The sequence below is a fragment of the Melopsittacus undulatus genome, chromosome 26 (genome assembly GCF_012275295.1).
Source record: "Melopsittacus undulatus isolate bMelUnd1 chromosome 26, bMelUnd1.mat.Z, whole genome shotgun sequence".
NCBI lineage: Eukaryota > Metazoa > Chordata > Aves > Psittaciformes > Psittaculidae > Melopsittacus > Melopsittacus undulatus.
Genome location: NC_047552.1, coordinates 447,617 through 464,380, shown reverse-complemented (window position 1 = coordinate 464,380; position 16,764 = coordinate 447,617). Strand labels below are relative to the sequence as shown.

The 16,764-nt window shown below is 50.5% G+C and overlaps 1 protein-coding gene across 1 annotated transcript; it reads left to right on the top strand.

The window, feature by feature from the left end:
• The first annotated feature begins 322 nt into the window (after positions 1 to 322).
• Positions 323 to 13,682, top strand: SCN1B (sodium voltage-gated channel beta subunit 1). Its single transcript, XM_034072289.1, has 5 exons — positions 323 to 421; positions 3,991 to 4,157; positions 7,473 to 7,713; positions 12,893 to 13,028; positions 13,598 to 13,682. Exons 1-5 carry the CDS (start codon positions 382 to 384, stop codon positions 13,662 to 13,664), a joined length of 651 nt encoding a protein of 216 aa, XP_033928180.1. The 5' UTR covers positions 323 to 381; the 3' UTR covers positions 13,665 to 13,682.
• Positions 13,683 to 16,764: the final 3,082 nt, after the last annotated feature.

The window sequence follows — 16,764 nt, the reverse complement described above, 5'->3', positions numbered from 1 at the left end:
GGACACACTGGGCTCATACTGGGATACATTGGGATGCACCGGGACGCATTGGGGCCGCCCCCCCCCTCGTCAGTGGGCGGAGCTCCCCTCGCCCCTCCCCTCCTTACGTCACGGCCACCGCAGTGCGCAGGTACCGAGCGGAGCCCCCCCCCCCTCCGGCCATGGTCTGACCCTCCCCCCCCCCCGGTCCTTGTCCTTATCCCGTTTATTCCCGTTCCTTATCCCATTTATTCCCCTTCCTTATCCCGTTTATTCCCGTTTATTCCCATCCATTCCCGTTCCTTATCCCGTTCCTATCCCTTTGCCCCCCCCCATTCCCGTCCCCAATGGTCCCGTCCGGCCCCTGAAGCCCCCCAGGACCCCAACGCCGCCGCCGCCGCCATGTTGGATCCGGGTCTGCTCCTCCTCGGGCTCCTCATGGGTGAGCTCCCCCCCCCCCCCCCCAATGTCACCCCAATGGCACCGTCCGGGTCCCTATAGCTCCCTATGGGTCCCTATAGGGGTCTATAGGCGGAGGGCACCCCCCTATAGGGGCTATAGGGGTCTATAGGGTGGGAGCCCCCCATAGGGTCCCATTGTGGACCTGTCCCCCCCCCCCGGTCCATAGTGGTACGCTCCGCAGTGCGCCCCCCCCCCCCTTCCCCCTGCGGTGTCACGTGATGGTGCCGCAGTGACCTCTGTGACCCTGGTGGGGGGGATTGGTGGGCATTGATTACCCATTGGCACCCATTGATGGCCATTGGCACCCATTGATAGCCATTGATTACCTATTGGTACCCATTGATATGCTATTGGCGCCCATTGATAACCATTGGCACCCATTGATGGCTGTTAGCACCCAATGGCACCCATTGATAGCCATTGATTACCCATTGGCACCTATTGATACGCTATTGATGTCTATTGATGCCCATTGGTACCCATTGATTGCCATTGATTACCCATTGGCACCCATTGGCACCCATTGATAGCCATTGGCACCTATTGATGGCTGTTAGCACCCATTGGCACACAGTAATAGCCATTGATACCCTATTGGCACCCACTGATGGCCATTGGCACCCATTGATAGCCATTGATTACCCATTGGTACCCATTGATAGCCATTGGCACCTATTGATGGCTGTTAGTATCCAATAGCACCCATTGATAGCCATTGATTACCCATTGGCACCCATTGATAGCCATTGGCACCCATTGATACCCATTGATAGCCATTGGCACCTATTGATGGCTGTTAGCATCCAATAGCACCCATTGATAGCCATTGATTATCCATTGGTACCCATTGATAGCCATTGATTACCCATGGGCACCCATTGATGGCCATTGGCACCCATTGATGGCTGTTAGCACCTATTGATAGCCATTGATTACCCATGGGCACCCATTGATAGCCACTGATTACTGATTGATACCCTATTGGCACCCATTGATGGCCATTGATACCCTCTTGGTGCCCATTGACACCCATTAATAACCATTGATGCCCATTGATTACCCATTGGTACCATTGATAGCCATTGATTACCCATTGGCACCCATTGATCGCCATTGGCACCCATTGATAGCCATTGATACCCTATTAGTGCCCACTGATAGCCATTGGCACCCTAATGCACCCCACTAAGAGCCATTGATACCCATTGGCACCCATTGATACCCATTGATCACCTATTGGCACCCATTGATCCCCATTGGCACCCATTGATACCCATTGATCACCTATTGGCACCCATTGACACCCATTGCCACCAGTGTATCCCTATGGATCCCCCCTTCCCCATTAGGGGCTACTTTTGGGGCACTTTTAGGGCTTTTGGGGCATTTTGGGTGTTTTTGGCTGTTTTTTGCCTGGTTTTAGGTGTTTTGGGACAATTCAGGCTCAATTTCCGTTATTTTGGGTCATTTTGGGCTGTTTTAAAGCTTTTGGGGAACTTTGAGCGACTTTGGCTGTGTTTTTGGGACGTTTTCACGAGCTTTGGGGGCGTTTTGAGGCATTGGGGGCCGGGTTTAGGTGTTTGAGGCCGTTTTTAACCGTTTGGGGCCGTTTTTAGCCGTTTTAGGCCGTTTTGGGACCGGTTTTACCCATTTTTCGCCGTTTTTAGCCGTTTTTAGCCGTTTTCTCACCGTTTTGGTCCCTTCCGTCCCCCCCCGCCGCCGTTCCCCGTTGGTTGCAGCCGGGAGCGCCCATTGCGCCTGCGCGGGGGGGGAGTCGGGCAGCCTGGGGCTCCCGTTCTGCTCTTAGTACCGTTTGAAGCCGGTTTTAAGCGTTTTAAACCGTTTTGGGACCGTTTGAGGCCGTTTTGGGACAGTTTTAAGCCAGTTTAGGCTGTTTTGGGACGGTTATAGACAGTTTTAGGCTGTTTTGGGACAGTTTTAGGCAGTTTTTAGCCGTTTTGGGACAGGTTAAACTTTTAAGCCGTTTTGGGACAGTTTTAGCCTGGTTTTAGCCCTTTTGGGGCAGTTTTAGACTGTTTTGGGGCAGTTCTAGGCCGTTTTTAGCTGTTCTGGGACAGGTTTAAGCCAGTTAGGGACAGTTTGAGGCTGTTTTGGGAAAGTTTTAGGCCTTGTTACGCCATTTTAGGACAGTTTTAGTCCATTTTGTGACAGTTTTAGACCATTTTAAGCCATTTTGGGACAGTTTTAGGCCTTTTTTAGCCTTTTTGGGACAGCTTTTAGCCGTTTTGGGACAGTTCGAGACCATTTCAAGCCATTTTGGAACAGTTTTAGACTGTTTTAAGCCATTTTGTGACAGTTTTAGACCATTTTGGGACAATTTTAGGCTGTTTTTAGCAATTTTGTGACAGTTCCAGACTATTTTGGGACAGTTTTAGACTGTTTTGTGACAGTTTTAGACCATTTTTGGACTGGTTTCAGCCGTTTTGGGACAGTTTTAGACCGTTTTTAGCCGTTTTTAACCGTTTCAAGCCGTTTTCTGGCCGTTTTCAGCCGTTTTAGGACAGTTTTAAACCGTTTTTGCCCGTTTTCTCCCGTTCCCCAGCGGGCAGCGCTGACTGCGGCTGCGTGGAGGTGCCGTCGGGCAGCGAGGCCGTCCTGGGGCTCCCGTTCCGCACCGTTTTTAGCCGTTTTGGGACAGTTTTAAACCGTTTTTAGCCGTTTTGGGACCGTTTTTAGCCGTTTTCTGACCGTTTCTGACCGTTTTCTAACCGTTTCTGACCGTTTTTAGCCGTTTTCTAACAGTTGTTAGCCGTTTTGGGACCGTTTTCGACCGTTTTGGGGCAGTTTTAGACCGTTTCTAGCCGTTTTGGGGCCGTTTTCAACCGTTTTGGGACCGGTTTTGGCCGTTTTCTGACCGTTTTTAACCGTTTTTGCCCGTTTTTAACCGTTTTCTCCCGTTTTCTCCCGTTCCCTGGCAGCGGGCAGCGCTGACTGCGGCTGCGTGGAGGTCCCGTCGGGCAGCGAGGCCGTCCTGGGGCTCCCGTTCCGCACCGTTTGAGGCCGTTTTGGGACAGTTTTAAACCGTTTTTAGCCGTTTTGGGGCCGTTTTCAACCGTTTTGGGACCGTTTTTAGCCGTTTTAACCGTTTCAAGCCGTTTTCTGACCGTTTTTAGCCGTTTTCTGACCGTTTCTGACCGTTTTCTAACCGTTTCTGACCGTTTCTAACCGTTTTCTGACCGTTTCTGACCGTTTTTAACCGTTTTCTGACCGTTTTTAGCCGTTTTCTGACCGTTTCTGACCGTTTCCTGACCGTTTCTGACCGTTTTCTAACCGTTTCTGACCGGTTTTAACCGTTTTCTGACCGTTTTTGGCCGTTTTAAACCGTTTCAAGCCGTTTTCTGACCGTTTTTTGACCGTTTTCTAACCGTTTCTGACCGTTTTTAGCCGTTTTCTGACCGTTTTTAGCCGTTTTTAACCGTTTCAAGCCGTTTTCTGACCGTTTCAGGCCGTTTTTGGCCGTTTTGGGACCGTTTCTGACCGTTTTTAACCGTTTTCTCCCGTTTTCTCCCGTTTTCTCCCGTTCCTTAGCGGGCAGCGCTGACTGCGGCTGCGTGGAGGTGCCGTCGGGCAGCGAGGCCGTCCTGGGGCTCCCGTTTCGCCTCCTCTGCATTGCCTGTAAACGGAGAAGTGAAACCGCAGCCGAGGCCACAGCTGAGTGGTTCTTCCGGGGGGAGGGGGAGCCCGAGTTCCATAAGGTGGGAATGGGAACGGGAATGGGGATGGGAATGGGGATGGATATGGGAATGGGATTGAATTGGGTGGGAATGGAATGGGGATGGGGTGGGATTGAATGGGAATCAGGTGGTTCTTCCGGGGGGAGGGGGAGCCCGAGTTCCATAAGGTGGGAATGGGAATGAATGGGAGTGAATGGGAATGGGACATGAATGGGATGGGAATGGGATTGAATGAGAATGGGGATGGGGATGGGATGGGAATGAATGGGAGTGGGGATGGGAATGGAGTGGTTCTTCCGGGGGGAGGGGGAGCCAGAGTTCCATAAGGTGGGAATGGGAACGGGAATGGGAATGACATTGAATTGGATGGGAATGGGATTGAATGGGATGGGAACGGGAATGGGATTGAATGGGAATGAATGGGATATGATGGGATTGAATGGGAATGGGATTGGATGGGAATGGAGATGGGAATGGGATTGAATGGGAATGGGGATGGGGATGGATATGGGTTATGAATGGGAATGACATTGAATTGGATGGGAATGGAATGGGAATGGGAATGGGATTGAATGGGAATGGAATGGTTCTTTCGGGGGGAGGGGGAGACTGAGTTCCATAAAGTGGGAATGGGATTGAATGAGAATGGGAATGGGGATGGGAATGAATGGAATGGGGTGGGATATAATGGGATGGAGATGGGAATGGGATTGAATTGGATGGGAATGAATGGGAATGGGAATGGATTGGATGGGAATGGGATGGGAATTTCTGATGGCATAGGAATGGGATGGAATTGCATGGGAATGGAAATCGGACAGGGATGGGAATGGGATGAAGATCAAATGGGATGGAATTGGATGGGAATGGGATTTAATAGGATGGGAATGGGGATGGAGATGGGAATGGAGTGGGAATGAGGGTTGGGAATGGGATATGAATGGGAATGAGATGGAATTGGATGGGAATGGGATGCATTGGGATGGAATGGGATCATACCAGGAATCACTGGGAGCCACTGGGACCTATTGGGGGTCCCTGCCTGGGCTCATATTGGGAGCACCTGAGCTCATACTGGTACTCACTGGGTTCATACTGGTACTCACTGGTTTCATACTGGTTTCATACTGGGGTCACTGGTTTCACACTGGTTTCATACTGGTTCTCACTGGTTTCATACTGGTTTCATAGTAGTTTCACACCGGTTCCATACTGGTTCATACTGGTTCCATACCAGTACCCCCAGATCCTGGAGTACAGCCCCGAGGACCCCCCGTGGGTAGCTCCAGGCCCGTTCCTGGGGGTCACTGGTTTCATTCTGGTTTCACATTGGTTTCATACTGGTTTCATAGTGGTTCTCACTGGTTTCACACTGGTTCTCACTGGTTTCATACTGGTTTCATAATGGTTTTCACTGGTTCCATCCTGGTTTCATACTGGTTTCACACTGGTTATCACTGGTTCATACTGGTTCTCATTGGTTTCATACTGGTTTCATCGTGGTTTTCACTGGTTTCTCACTGGTTCATACTGGTTCTCACTGGTTTCATACTGGTTTCATAGTAGTTCTCACTGGTTCTCACTGGTTTCATACTGGTTTCATACTGGTTCTCACTGGTTCATACTGGTTTCACACTGGTTCTCACTGGTTTCACACTGGTTTCATACTGGTTCTCACTGGTTTGCACTGGTTTCATACTGGTTCTCACTGGTTTCACACTGGTTTCATACTGGTTCTCACTGGTTTGCACTGGTTTCATACTGGTTCTCACTGGTTTCACACTGGTTCTCACTGGTTTCTCACTGGTTCATACTGGTTCTCACTGGTTCTCACTGGTTTCATACTGGTTCTCACTGATTCCATACTGGTTCTCACTGGTTCATACTGGTTTCATACTGGTTTCACACTGGTTCTCACTGGTTTCACACTGCTTTCATACTGGTTCTCACTGATTCCATACTGGTCCATACTGGTTCTCACTGGTTTCACACTGGTTTCACACTGGTTCCATACTGGTTCTCCCTAGTTCGCACTGCTTTCATACTGGTTCTCACTGATTCCATACTGGTCCATACTGGTTCTCACTGGTTTCATACTGGTTTCACACTGTTTTCACACTGTTTTCATACTGGTTTATACTGGTTCATACTGGTTTCTTACTGGTTTATACTGGTTTATACTGGTTTATACTGGTTCTTACTGGTTTCATACTGGTTCATACTGGTACTGGTTCATACTGGTTTCTTACTGGTTTATACTGGTTTATACTGGTTCATACTGGTTCTTACTGGTTTCATACTGGTTCATACTGGTACTGGTTCATACTGGTTTCATACTGGTCCATACTGGTTCATACTGGTTTCTTACTGGTTTATACTGGTTTATACTGGTTCTTACTGGTTTCATACTGGTTCATACTGGTACTGGTTCATACTGGTTTCTTACTGGTTCTCACTGGTTTATACTGGTTCATACTGGTTTCTTACTGGTTTATACTGGTTTATACTGGTTCTTACTGGTTTCATACTGGTTCATACTGGTACTGGTTCATACTGGTTTCTTACTGGTTCTCACTGGTTTATACTGGTTCATACTGGTTTCTTACTGGTTTATACTGGTTTATACTGGTTCATACTGGTTTCTTACTGGTTTCATACTGGTTTATACTGGTTTGTTACTGGTTTATACTGGTTTCTCACTGGTTTACCCCCAGATCCTGGAGTACAGCCCCGAGGACCCCCCCTGGGTGGCCCCAGGCCCGTTCCTGGGGGTGCTGTCATGGAACGGCTCCCGCGGCACGCGGGACCTGCAGGACCTGTCCGTGCGCCTGGGGGGCACTGGGGTCACACTGGGATGTACTGGTTCATACTGGTTCATACTGGTTCATACTGGTTCTTACTGGTTTCATACTGGTTCTTACTGGTTCATACTGGTTTATACTGGTTCTTACTGGTTCATACTGGTTCATACTGGTTCTTACTGGTTCATACTGGTTCATACTGGTTCTTACTGGTTTCATACTGGTTCTTACTGGTTTCTTACTGGTTTATACTGGTTCATACTGGTTCTTACTGGTTTCATACTGGTTCATACTGGTTTCTTACTGGTTCATACTTGTACTGGTTCATACTGGTTTCTTACTGGTCCATACTGGTTTATACTGGTTTATACTGGTTTATACTGGTTTATACTGGTTCATACTGGTGCTAGTTCATACTGGTTTCTTACTGGTTTCATACTGGTTCTTACTGGTTCATACTGGTTTCTTACTGGTTCATACTGGTTTATACTGGTTTATACTGGTTTATAGTGGTTTCTTACTGGTTTACCCCCAGATCCTGGAGTACAGCCCCGAGGACCCCCCCTGGGTGGCCCCAGGCCCGTTCCTGGGGGTGCTGTCGTGGAACGGCTCCCGCGGCACGCGGGACCTGCAGGACCTGTCCGTGCGCCTGGCGGCCGTGGGGAGGCCCCATGGAGGTCACTACGTTTGCCGCCTGCGCCGGAACTTGACCTTCGATGGTTACGTCTATAGCCTGGCCCGAAACCAGAGCCTGAGGCTGGACGTGGTGGACAAAGGTATGGGAATGGGGGGCCAATGGGTGTGAATGGGGTGAATGGGAGTGAATGGGGTGAATGGGGGTGAATGGGAGTGAATGGGGGTGAATGGGGGTGAATGGGGATGAATGCGAGGCACTGGGGGTGAATGGAGTCAATGGGGACCAATGGGAGTCAATGGGGATGAATGGGAGTGAATGGGGGCAATGGGAGTGAATGGGAGTGAATGGGGGGCAGTGGGGATCAATGGGGTGAATGGGAGTCAGTGGGTGTCAGTGGGGTTGAATGGAGTCAATGGGGGTGAATGGGAATCAATGGGGATGAATGGGAGTGAATGGGGGCAATGGGAGTGAATGGGAGTGAATGGGGGTGAATGGGAGTGAATAGGGGTGAATGGGAGTGAATGGGAGTGAATGGCGTCAATGGGGGTGAATGGGAGTGAATGGAGGTGAATGGGAGTGAATGGAGTCAATGGGAGTGAATGGAGGTGAATGGGAGTGAATGGCGTCAATGGGAGTGAATGGAGGTGAATGGGAGTGAATGGCGTCAATGGGAGTGAATGGGGGTGAATGGGAGTGAATGGAGTCAATGGGAGTGAATGGAGGTGAATGGGAGTGAATGGCGTCAATGGGAGTGAATGGGGGTGAATGGGAGTGAATGGAGTCAATGGGAGTGAATGGAGTCAATGGGGGTGAATGGGAGTCAATGGCATCAATGGGGGGAATGGGGTGAATGGGAGTCAATGGGGTTGAATGAGAGTGAATGGAGGTCAATGGGAGTGAATAGAAGTTAATGGGGGTCAATAGGAGTCAGTGGGAGTCAATGGGTGTGAATGGGATGAATGGAAGTCAATGGTGGTGAGTGGAGTTGGGGTGAATGGGAGTGAATGGAGTCAGTGGCAGTATATGGGGATGAATGGAGTCAATGGGGGTCAATGGGGTGAATGGGGGTAATGGTGAGAGGGCATGAAAGGGTGAATGGGAGATTCCATTGGGGATGGGATGGGAATGGGGATGATTCCAATGGTTCTGCTCCCATTGTATCCCCCTGTATCCCATTGGATCTCACTCTATCCCATTGGATCCCATTGGATCTCACTGTATCCCATTGAATCTCATTGGATCTCACTCTATCCCCCTGTATCCCATTGGATCTCACTCTATCCCATTGGATCTCACTGTATCCCATTGGATCTCATTGGATCTCACTGTATCCCATTGGATCTCACTCTATCCCATTGGATCCCACTATGATCCCATGTTATCCCATGTTATCCATGTTATCCCATGTTATCCCATGTTATCCATGTTATCCCATGTTATCCCATGTTATCCCATGTTATCCATGTTATCCCATGTTATCCCATGTTATCCCATGTTATCCCATGTTATCCCATGTTATCCCATGTTATCCCATGTCAGCCCGCCGTGACCTGGCCTCCATCGTGTCCGAGGTGCTCATGTATGTGCTCATTGTGCTGCTCACTCTGGATCCCATGTTATCCCATGTTATCCCATGTTATCCATGTTATCCCATGTTATCCCATGTTATCCCATGTTATCCCATGTTATCCATGTTATCCCATGTTATCCCATGTTATCCCATGTTATCCCATGTTATCCCATGTTATCCATGTTATACCATGTTATCCCATGTTATCCCATGTTATCCCATGTTATCCCATGTTATCCCATGTTATCCCATGTCAGCTCGCCGTGACCTGGCCTCCATCGTGTCCGAGGTGCTCATGTATGTGCTCATTGTGCTGCTCACTCTGGATCCCATGTTATCCCATGTTATCCCATGTTATCCCATGTTATCCCATGTTATCCCATGTTATCCCATGTTATCCCATGTTATCCATGTTATCCCATGTTATCCCATGTTATCCCATGTTATCCCATGTTATCCCATGTTATCCCATGTTATCCCATGTTATCCCATGTTATCCCATGTCAGCTCGCCGTGACCTGGCCTCCATCGTGTCCGAGGTGCTCATGTATGTGCTCATTGTGCTGCTCACTCTGGATCCCATGTTATCCCATGTTATCCCATGTTATCCCATGTTATCCCATGTTATCCCATGTTATCCCATGTTATCCATGTTATCCCATGTTATCCCATGTTATCCATGTTATCCCATGTTATCCCATGTTATCCCATGTTATCCCATGTTATCCATGTTATCCCATGTTATCCCATGTTATCCCATGTTATCCCATGTTATCCCATGTTATCCCATGTTATCCATGTTATCCCATGTTATCCCATGTTATCCCATGTTATCCCATGTTATCCCATGTTATCCCATGTTATCCCATGTCAGCTCGCCGTGACCTGGCCTCCATCGTGTCCGAGGTGCTCATGTATGTGCTCATTGTGCTGCTCACTCTGGATCCCATGTTATCCCATGTTATCCCATGTTATCCCATGTTATCCCATGTTATCCCATGTTATCCCATGTTATCCCATGTTATCCCATGTTATCCCATGTTATCCCATGTTATCCATGTTATCCCATGTTATCCCATGTTATCCCATGTTATCCCATGTTATCCCATGTTATCCCATGTTATCCCATGTCAGCTCGCCGTGACCTGGCCTCCATCGTGTCCGAGGTGCTCATGTATGTGCTCATTGTGCTGCTCACTCTGGATCCCATGTTATCCCATGTTATCCCATGTTATCCCATGTTATCCCATGTTATCCCATGTTATCCCATGTTATCCAGCTCGCCGTGACCTGGCCTCCATCGTGTCCGAGGTGCTCATGTATGTGCTCATTGTGCTGCTCACTCTGGATCCCATGTTATCCCATGTTATCCCATGTTATCCCATGTTATCCCATGTTATCCCATGTTATCCCATGTTAGCTCGCCGTGACCTGGCCTCCATCGTGTCCGAGGTGCTCATGTATGTGCTCATTGTGCTGCTCACTCTGGATCCCATGTTATCCCATGTTATCCATGTTATCCATGTTATCCCATGTTATCCATGTTATCCCATGTTATCCCATGTTATCCCATGTTATCCCATGTTATCCCATGTTATCCCATGTTATCCCATGTTATCCCATGTTATCCCATGTTATCCCATGTTATCCATGTTATCCCATGTTATCCCATGTTATCCCATGTTATCCCATGTTATCCCATGTTATCCCATGTTATCCCATGTTATCCATGTTATCCCATGTTATCCCATGTTATCCCATGTTATCCCATGTTATCCCATGTCAGCTCGCCGTGACCTGGCCTCCATCGTGTCCGAAGTGCTCATGTATGTGCTCATTGTGCTGCTCACTCTGGATCCCATGTTATCCCATGTTATCCCATGTTATCCCCATGTTATCCATGTTATCCCATGTTATACCATGTTATCCCATGTTATCCCATGTTATCCCATGTTATCCCATGTTATCCCATGTTATCCAGCTCGCCGTGACCTGGCCTCCATCGTGTCCGAGGTGCTCATGTATGTGCTCATTGTGCTGCTCACTCTGGATCCCATGTTATCCCATGTTATCCCATGTTATCCCATGTTATCCCATGTTATCCCATGTTATCCCATGTTATCCCATGTTATCCCATGTTATCCCATGTTATCCATGTTATCCCATGTTATCCCATGTTATCCCATGTTATCCCATGTTATCCATGTTATCCCATGTTATCCCATGTTATCCCATGTTATCCCATGTTATCCCATGTTATCCCATGTTATCCATGTTATCCCATGTTATCCCATGTTATCCCATGTTATCCCATGTTATCCCATGTTATCCCATGTTATCCCATGTTATCCCATGTTATCCCATGTTATCCATGTTATCCCATGTTATCCCATGTTATCCCATGTTATCCCATGTTATCCATGTTATCCATGTTATCCCATGTTATCCCATGTTATCCCATGTTATCCCATGTTATCCCATGTTATCCATGTTATCCCATGTTATCCCATGTTATCCCATGTTATCCCATGTTATCCCATGTTATCCCATGTTATCCCATGTTATCCCATGTTATCCATGTTATCCCATGTTACCCATGTTATCCCATGTTATCCCATGTTATCCCATGTTATCCAGCCCGCCGTGACCTGGCCTCCATCGTGTCCGAGGTGCTCATGTATGTGCTCATTGTGCTGCTCACTCTGGATCCCATGTTATCCCATGTTATCCCATGTTATCCCATGTTATCCCATGTTATCCCATGTTATCCCATGTTATCCCATGTTATCCCATGTTATCCCATGTTATCCATGTTATCCATGTTATCCCATGTTATCCCATGTTATCCCATGTTATCCCATGTTATCCCATGTTATCCCATGTTATCCCATGTTATCCCATGTTATCCCATGTTATCCCATGTTAGCTCGCCGTGACCTGGCCTCCATCGTGTCCGAGGTGCTCATGTATGTGCTCATTGTGCTGCTCACTCTGGATCCCATGTTATCCCATGTTATCCCATGTTATCCCATGTTATCCCATGTCAGCTCGCCGTGACCTGGCCTCCATCGTGTCCGAGGTGCTCATGTATGTGCTCATTGTGCTGCTCACTCTGGATCCCATGTTATCCCATGTTATCCCATGTTATCCCATGTTATCCCATGTTATCCCATGTTATCCCATGTTATCCCATGTTATCCCATGTTATCCCATGTTATCCCATGTTAGCTCGCCGTGACCTGGCCTCCATCGTGTCCGAGGTGCTCATGTATGTGCTCATTGTGCTGCTCACTCTGGATCCCATGTTATCCCATGTTATCCCATGTTATCCCATGTTATCCCATGTCAGCTCGCCGTGACCTGGCCTCCATCGTGTCCGAGGTGCTCATGTATGTGCTCATTGTGCTGCTCACTCTGGATCCCATGTTATCCCATGTTATCCCATGTTATCCCATGTTATCCCATGTTATCCCATGTTATCCCATGTTATCCCATGTTATCCCATGTTATCCCATGTTATCCCATGTTATCCCATGTTATCCCATGTTATCCCATGTTATCCCATGTTATCCCATGTCAGCTCGCCGTGACCTGGCCTCCATCGTGTCCGAGGTGCTCATGTATGTGCTCATTGTGCTGCTCACTCTGGATCCCATGTTATCCATGTTATCCCATGTTATCCCATGTTATCCCATGTTATCCATGTTATCCATGTTATCCCATGTTATCCCATGTTATCCCATGTTAGCTCGCCGTGACCTGGCCTCCATCGTGTCCGAGGTGCTCATGTATGTGCTCATTGTGCTGCTCACTCTCTGGCTGGCAGCTGAGATGCTCTATTGCTACCGCAAGGTGGCGGCCGCGGCCCCGCCCCCCGACTGCGCGTGCGTCACACGGAGGGGCGGGGCTTAACGCGGGGGGCGGGGCTAACGCGAGGGGGCGGGGCTAACGGGAGGAGGGGTTAACGGGGGGAAGGGGCTAACACAGGGGGCGGGGCTAACGGGGGGAGGGGTTAACAAGGGGGCGGGGCTAACACGGGGGCGGGGCTACGGGCGGAGCTAACACAGGGGGCAGGGCTAATAACGGGGGCGGGGCCTACACCGGGGGCGGGGCTAGGGGCGGGGGGGTAATACGGGGGGAGGGGTTAATAACGGAGGGGGCGGGGCTAACCACGGGGGGGAGGGGTTAATGGGGGAAGGAGTTAACAGGGGGGTTAATGGGGGGGAGGGGTTAATGGGTGGGGGGGTTAATGGGGGGAGGGGTTAAAGGGATCAATGGGGTAAGGGGGTGCTATAGGTCTCTATAGGGCTCTATAGCTGTCTATAGGTTGCTATAGGTCTCTATAGGGTCTTATGGGTCTCTATAGGGTGCTGTGGGCTCTGTAGGGTGCTATAGGTCTCTATAGGGCTCTATAGGTGTCTATAGGGTGCTATAGTCTCCCTGTCCCCCCCAGGTCTGAGTACTTGGCCATCACCTCGGAGAGCAAAGAGAACTGCGCGGGGGTGCAGGTGGCTGAGTAGCACCCATGGGTGCTGCCCCACCCCCCCCCCCCCCCCATAGCACCCATGGGTGCTGCCCCAGCCCCCCCAACCCACAGCACCCCCTATAGCACCCATGGGTGCTCCTCCCCCCTTGTCACCCATAGCACCCATGGGTGCTCCTGCCCCCCCCCACCCCACAGCACCCCCCATAGCACCCATGGGTGCTGCCCTCCCCCATAGCACCCAGTGCCCCCCCCTGCAATAACCCCCCGGGGGGGGCAGCCCGGCCCACCCCCCCCCCAGCACCATTGCACGGCTCCTATGGACGGCTATTGGCACCCATGGGTGCTCCTATGGAAGGACCCAGCACCCATGGGTGCTCCTATGCATGGATCCAGCACCCTATGGAAGGTTCCCGCACCCATGGGTGCTCGTATGGATGGCAATTGGTACCTATGGGTGTTCTTATGGATGGACTCAGCACCCATGGATGCTCCTATGGACGGCTATTGACACCCATGGGTGCTCCTATGGATGGATCCAGCACCTTAAAGAAGGACCCAGCACCCATGGGTGCTCCTATGGATGGACCCAGCACCCATAGGTGCTCCTATGGATGGCTCTTGGTACCTATGGGTGCTCCTATGGATGGATCCAGCACCCATGGGTGCTCCTATGGACGGCTATTAGTACCTATGGGTGCTCCTATGGATGGATCCAGCACCCATGGGTGCTCCTATGGACGGCTATTGGTACCTATGGGTGCTCCTATGGATGGATCCAGCACCTTAAAGAAGAACCCAGCACCCATGGGTGCTCCTATGGATGGCTGTTGGTACCTATGTGTGCTCCTATGGATGGCAATCAGCACCCTATAGAAGAACCCAGCACCCATAGAGGCTCCTATGGATGGCAATTGGCACCTATGGGTGCTCCTATGGATGGATCCAGCACCCATGGGTGCTCCTATGGATGGCTATTGGTACCTATGGATGGACTCAGCACCCATGAGTGCTCCTGTGGATGGACCCAGCACCCTATAGAAGAACCCAGCACCCATAGATGCTCCTATGGATGGCAGTTGGCACCTATGGGTGCTCCTATGGATGGACCCAGCACCCTATAGAAGAAGAACCCAGCACCCATGGGTGCTCCTATAGATGGCTATTGGCACCTATGGATGAGTCCAGCACCCATGGGTGCCCCTATGGACGGCTATTGGTACCTATGGGCGCTCCTATGGATGGCAATTGGCACCTATGGACGGACCCAGCACCCTATAGAAGGACCCAGCACCCATGGGTGCCCCTATGGACGGACCCACCACAACCTCCCCCCCCACCTGCACTGGGCTGTGCATGCAAATGAGCCGGATGCAAATGAACTGATGCTAATCAGCCCCTCGCTGATTGGCTCTATGCTGATGAGCCGAGTGCGCTGATTGGTTGTATGCAAATGAGGGGGGGGGGGTCACACATGATGTCTGAATGATCTGCAAATGCACTTTATGCAAATGAAGCCCCCGCTAATAACCGCGTGTGTATGCAAATGAAGGGTTGATTATGTTAATGAGAGGGTTTGTTATGCTAATGATGAGCCAATGGGTTAACGGTGCAAACGGGGTTAGATAAGCATAGCGATGGGCTCGATATGCAAATGATGGGTTAATTATGCAAATGAGTCTCAGGTATGCAAAATGGATGGGGTGTGCCATTGAGTTTGTATGCTAATGAGTATGCTGATTAGGCCTCGTGTGATAGGCATTGATAGGGGATACATAGTGATGGTGCTGATAGAATGCTGTGATTTGTGTGTGTATGCAAATGAGCCATTATGGTAATTAGATTATATGCAAATGTGTCCATAAATGGGCAGTATGCAAAACAGGCCATGCATAAATTGGGTGGTATGTAAACGATTTGGTATAGCAGGTAATGCATATGCAAATGAGTGGATATGCTAATTAGGAGATAAGCAAATGAAGTGACGTGATGCAAATGAGCCATGTGATATGCAAATGAAAGCGTGGGGCAAACAATACGCAAATAAGATGTCTTGCTAATCAGGCTACATGCAAATGAGGCGATATGTAAATGATGCGATGCGGTATCTATGTAAATGAGGCGATTGGTTGAGCGCATGCAAATGGGGCTATATCTTATAAGGCTCTATGCAAATGAGCCCCGCCACTGCATCTTTAGCTTTCTATGCTAATGAGTCCTATGCTAATGAACCCCGTGCTAACAGGTGTCCTTAGAGGCACCAACCAATGACGTTCCTTTATGCAAATCAGCCCCATGTTAATGAGCTGTATGCTAATGAGAGCCCCCCCCGGTAGGGGGCGGTAGCGCTTTGGCCCCCCCCCCCCCCCCTTAAGCCCCGCCCCAATGACGCGGTGACGTCAGCGATGGGAGGGGGGAGGGACGTGATGACGTCACTAATGACGTCTGGCCCGACCGGTTCTGGGGCTGAATTGGGTTAATGACAGGGGGTGGGGGGTGGGGCAGCGTCCGTGGTGACGTCACTGACCTGACCTCAATGTATGGCTTGGGGGGGGGGGAGGGGAGGGGGGGGGGGAGGGGTCAATGATGGGGTTCGAGGGGGGGGGGAGGGGGTGGGGGAGTCGATGGGGTTCGGGGGGGGGAGGGGAGGGAGGAGGGGGGGGGTCAATGGTGGGGGGAGGGGTCAATGATGGGGTTCGAGGGGGGGGAGGGGTCAATGATGGGGTTGGGGGGGGGATCAATGATGGGGGGGAGGGGGAGGAAGGGGGGGAGGGAGGGGGGAGGGGGGGTAAATGGTGTGGGGGGAGGGGTCAATGATGGGGTTCGGGGGGGTGGGGGAATGGGGAGGGGGGAGGGGGGTCAATAATGGGGTTTAGGTGGGGGAGGGGGTGGGGAGGGGGGGGTCATGATGGGGTTTGGGGGGGAGGGGAGGGGGAGGGGGGGTCAATAATGGGGTTGGGGGGGGAGGGGGGGGTCAATGATGGAGGAAGGGTGGGGGAGGGGTCAATGGTGGGGTTCATGGAGTGGGGGTGGGGGAGGGGGGTGTCAATGATGGGGGGAGGGGTGGGGGGGTCAAGTATGGGGTTCAGAGGGGGGAGGGGAGGGTCAATGATGGGGTTCGGGGGGGGGGGGGAGGG

Coding starts and splice junctions, on each gene's coding strand:
- SCN1B (XM_034072289.1), top strand. CDS start 382: ATGTTGGATCCGGGTCTGCTCCTCCTCGGGCTCCTCATGG. Junction 422..3,990: donor CCTCCTCGGGCTCCTCATGG/GTGAGCTCCCCC, acceptor CCCGTTCCTTAG/CGGGCAGCGCTGACTGCGGC. Junction 13,029..13,597: donor GCCCCGCCCCCCGACTGCGC/GTGCGTCACACG, acceptor TGTCCCCCCCAG/GTCTGAGTACTTGGCCATCA.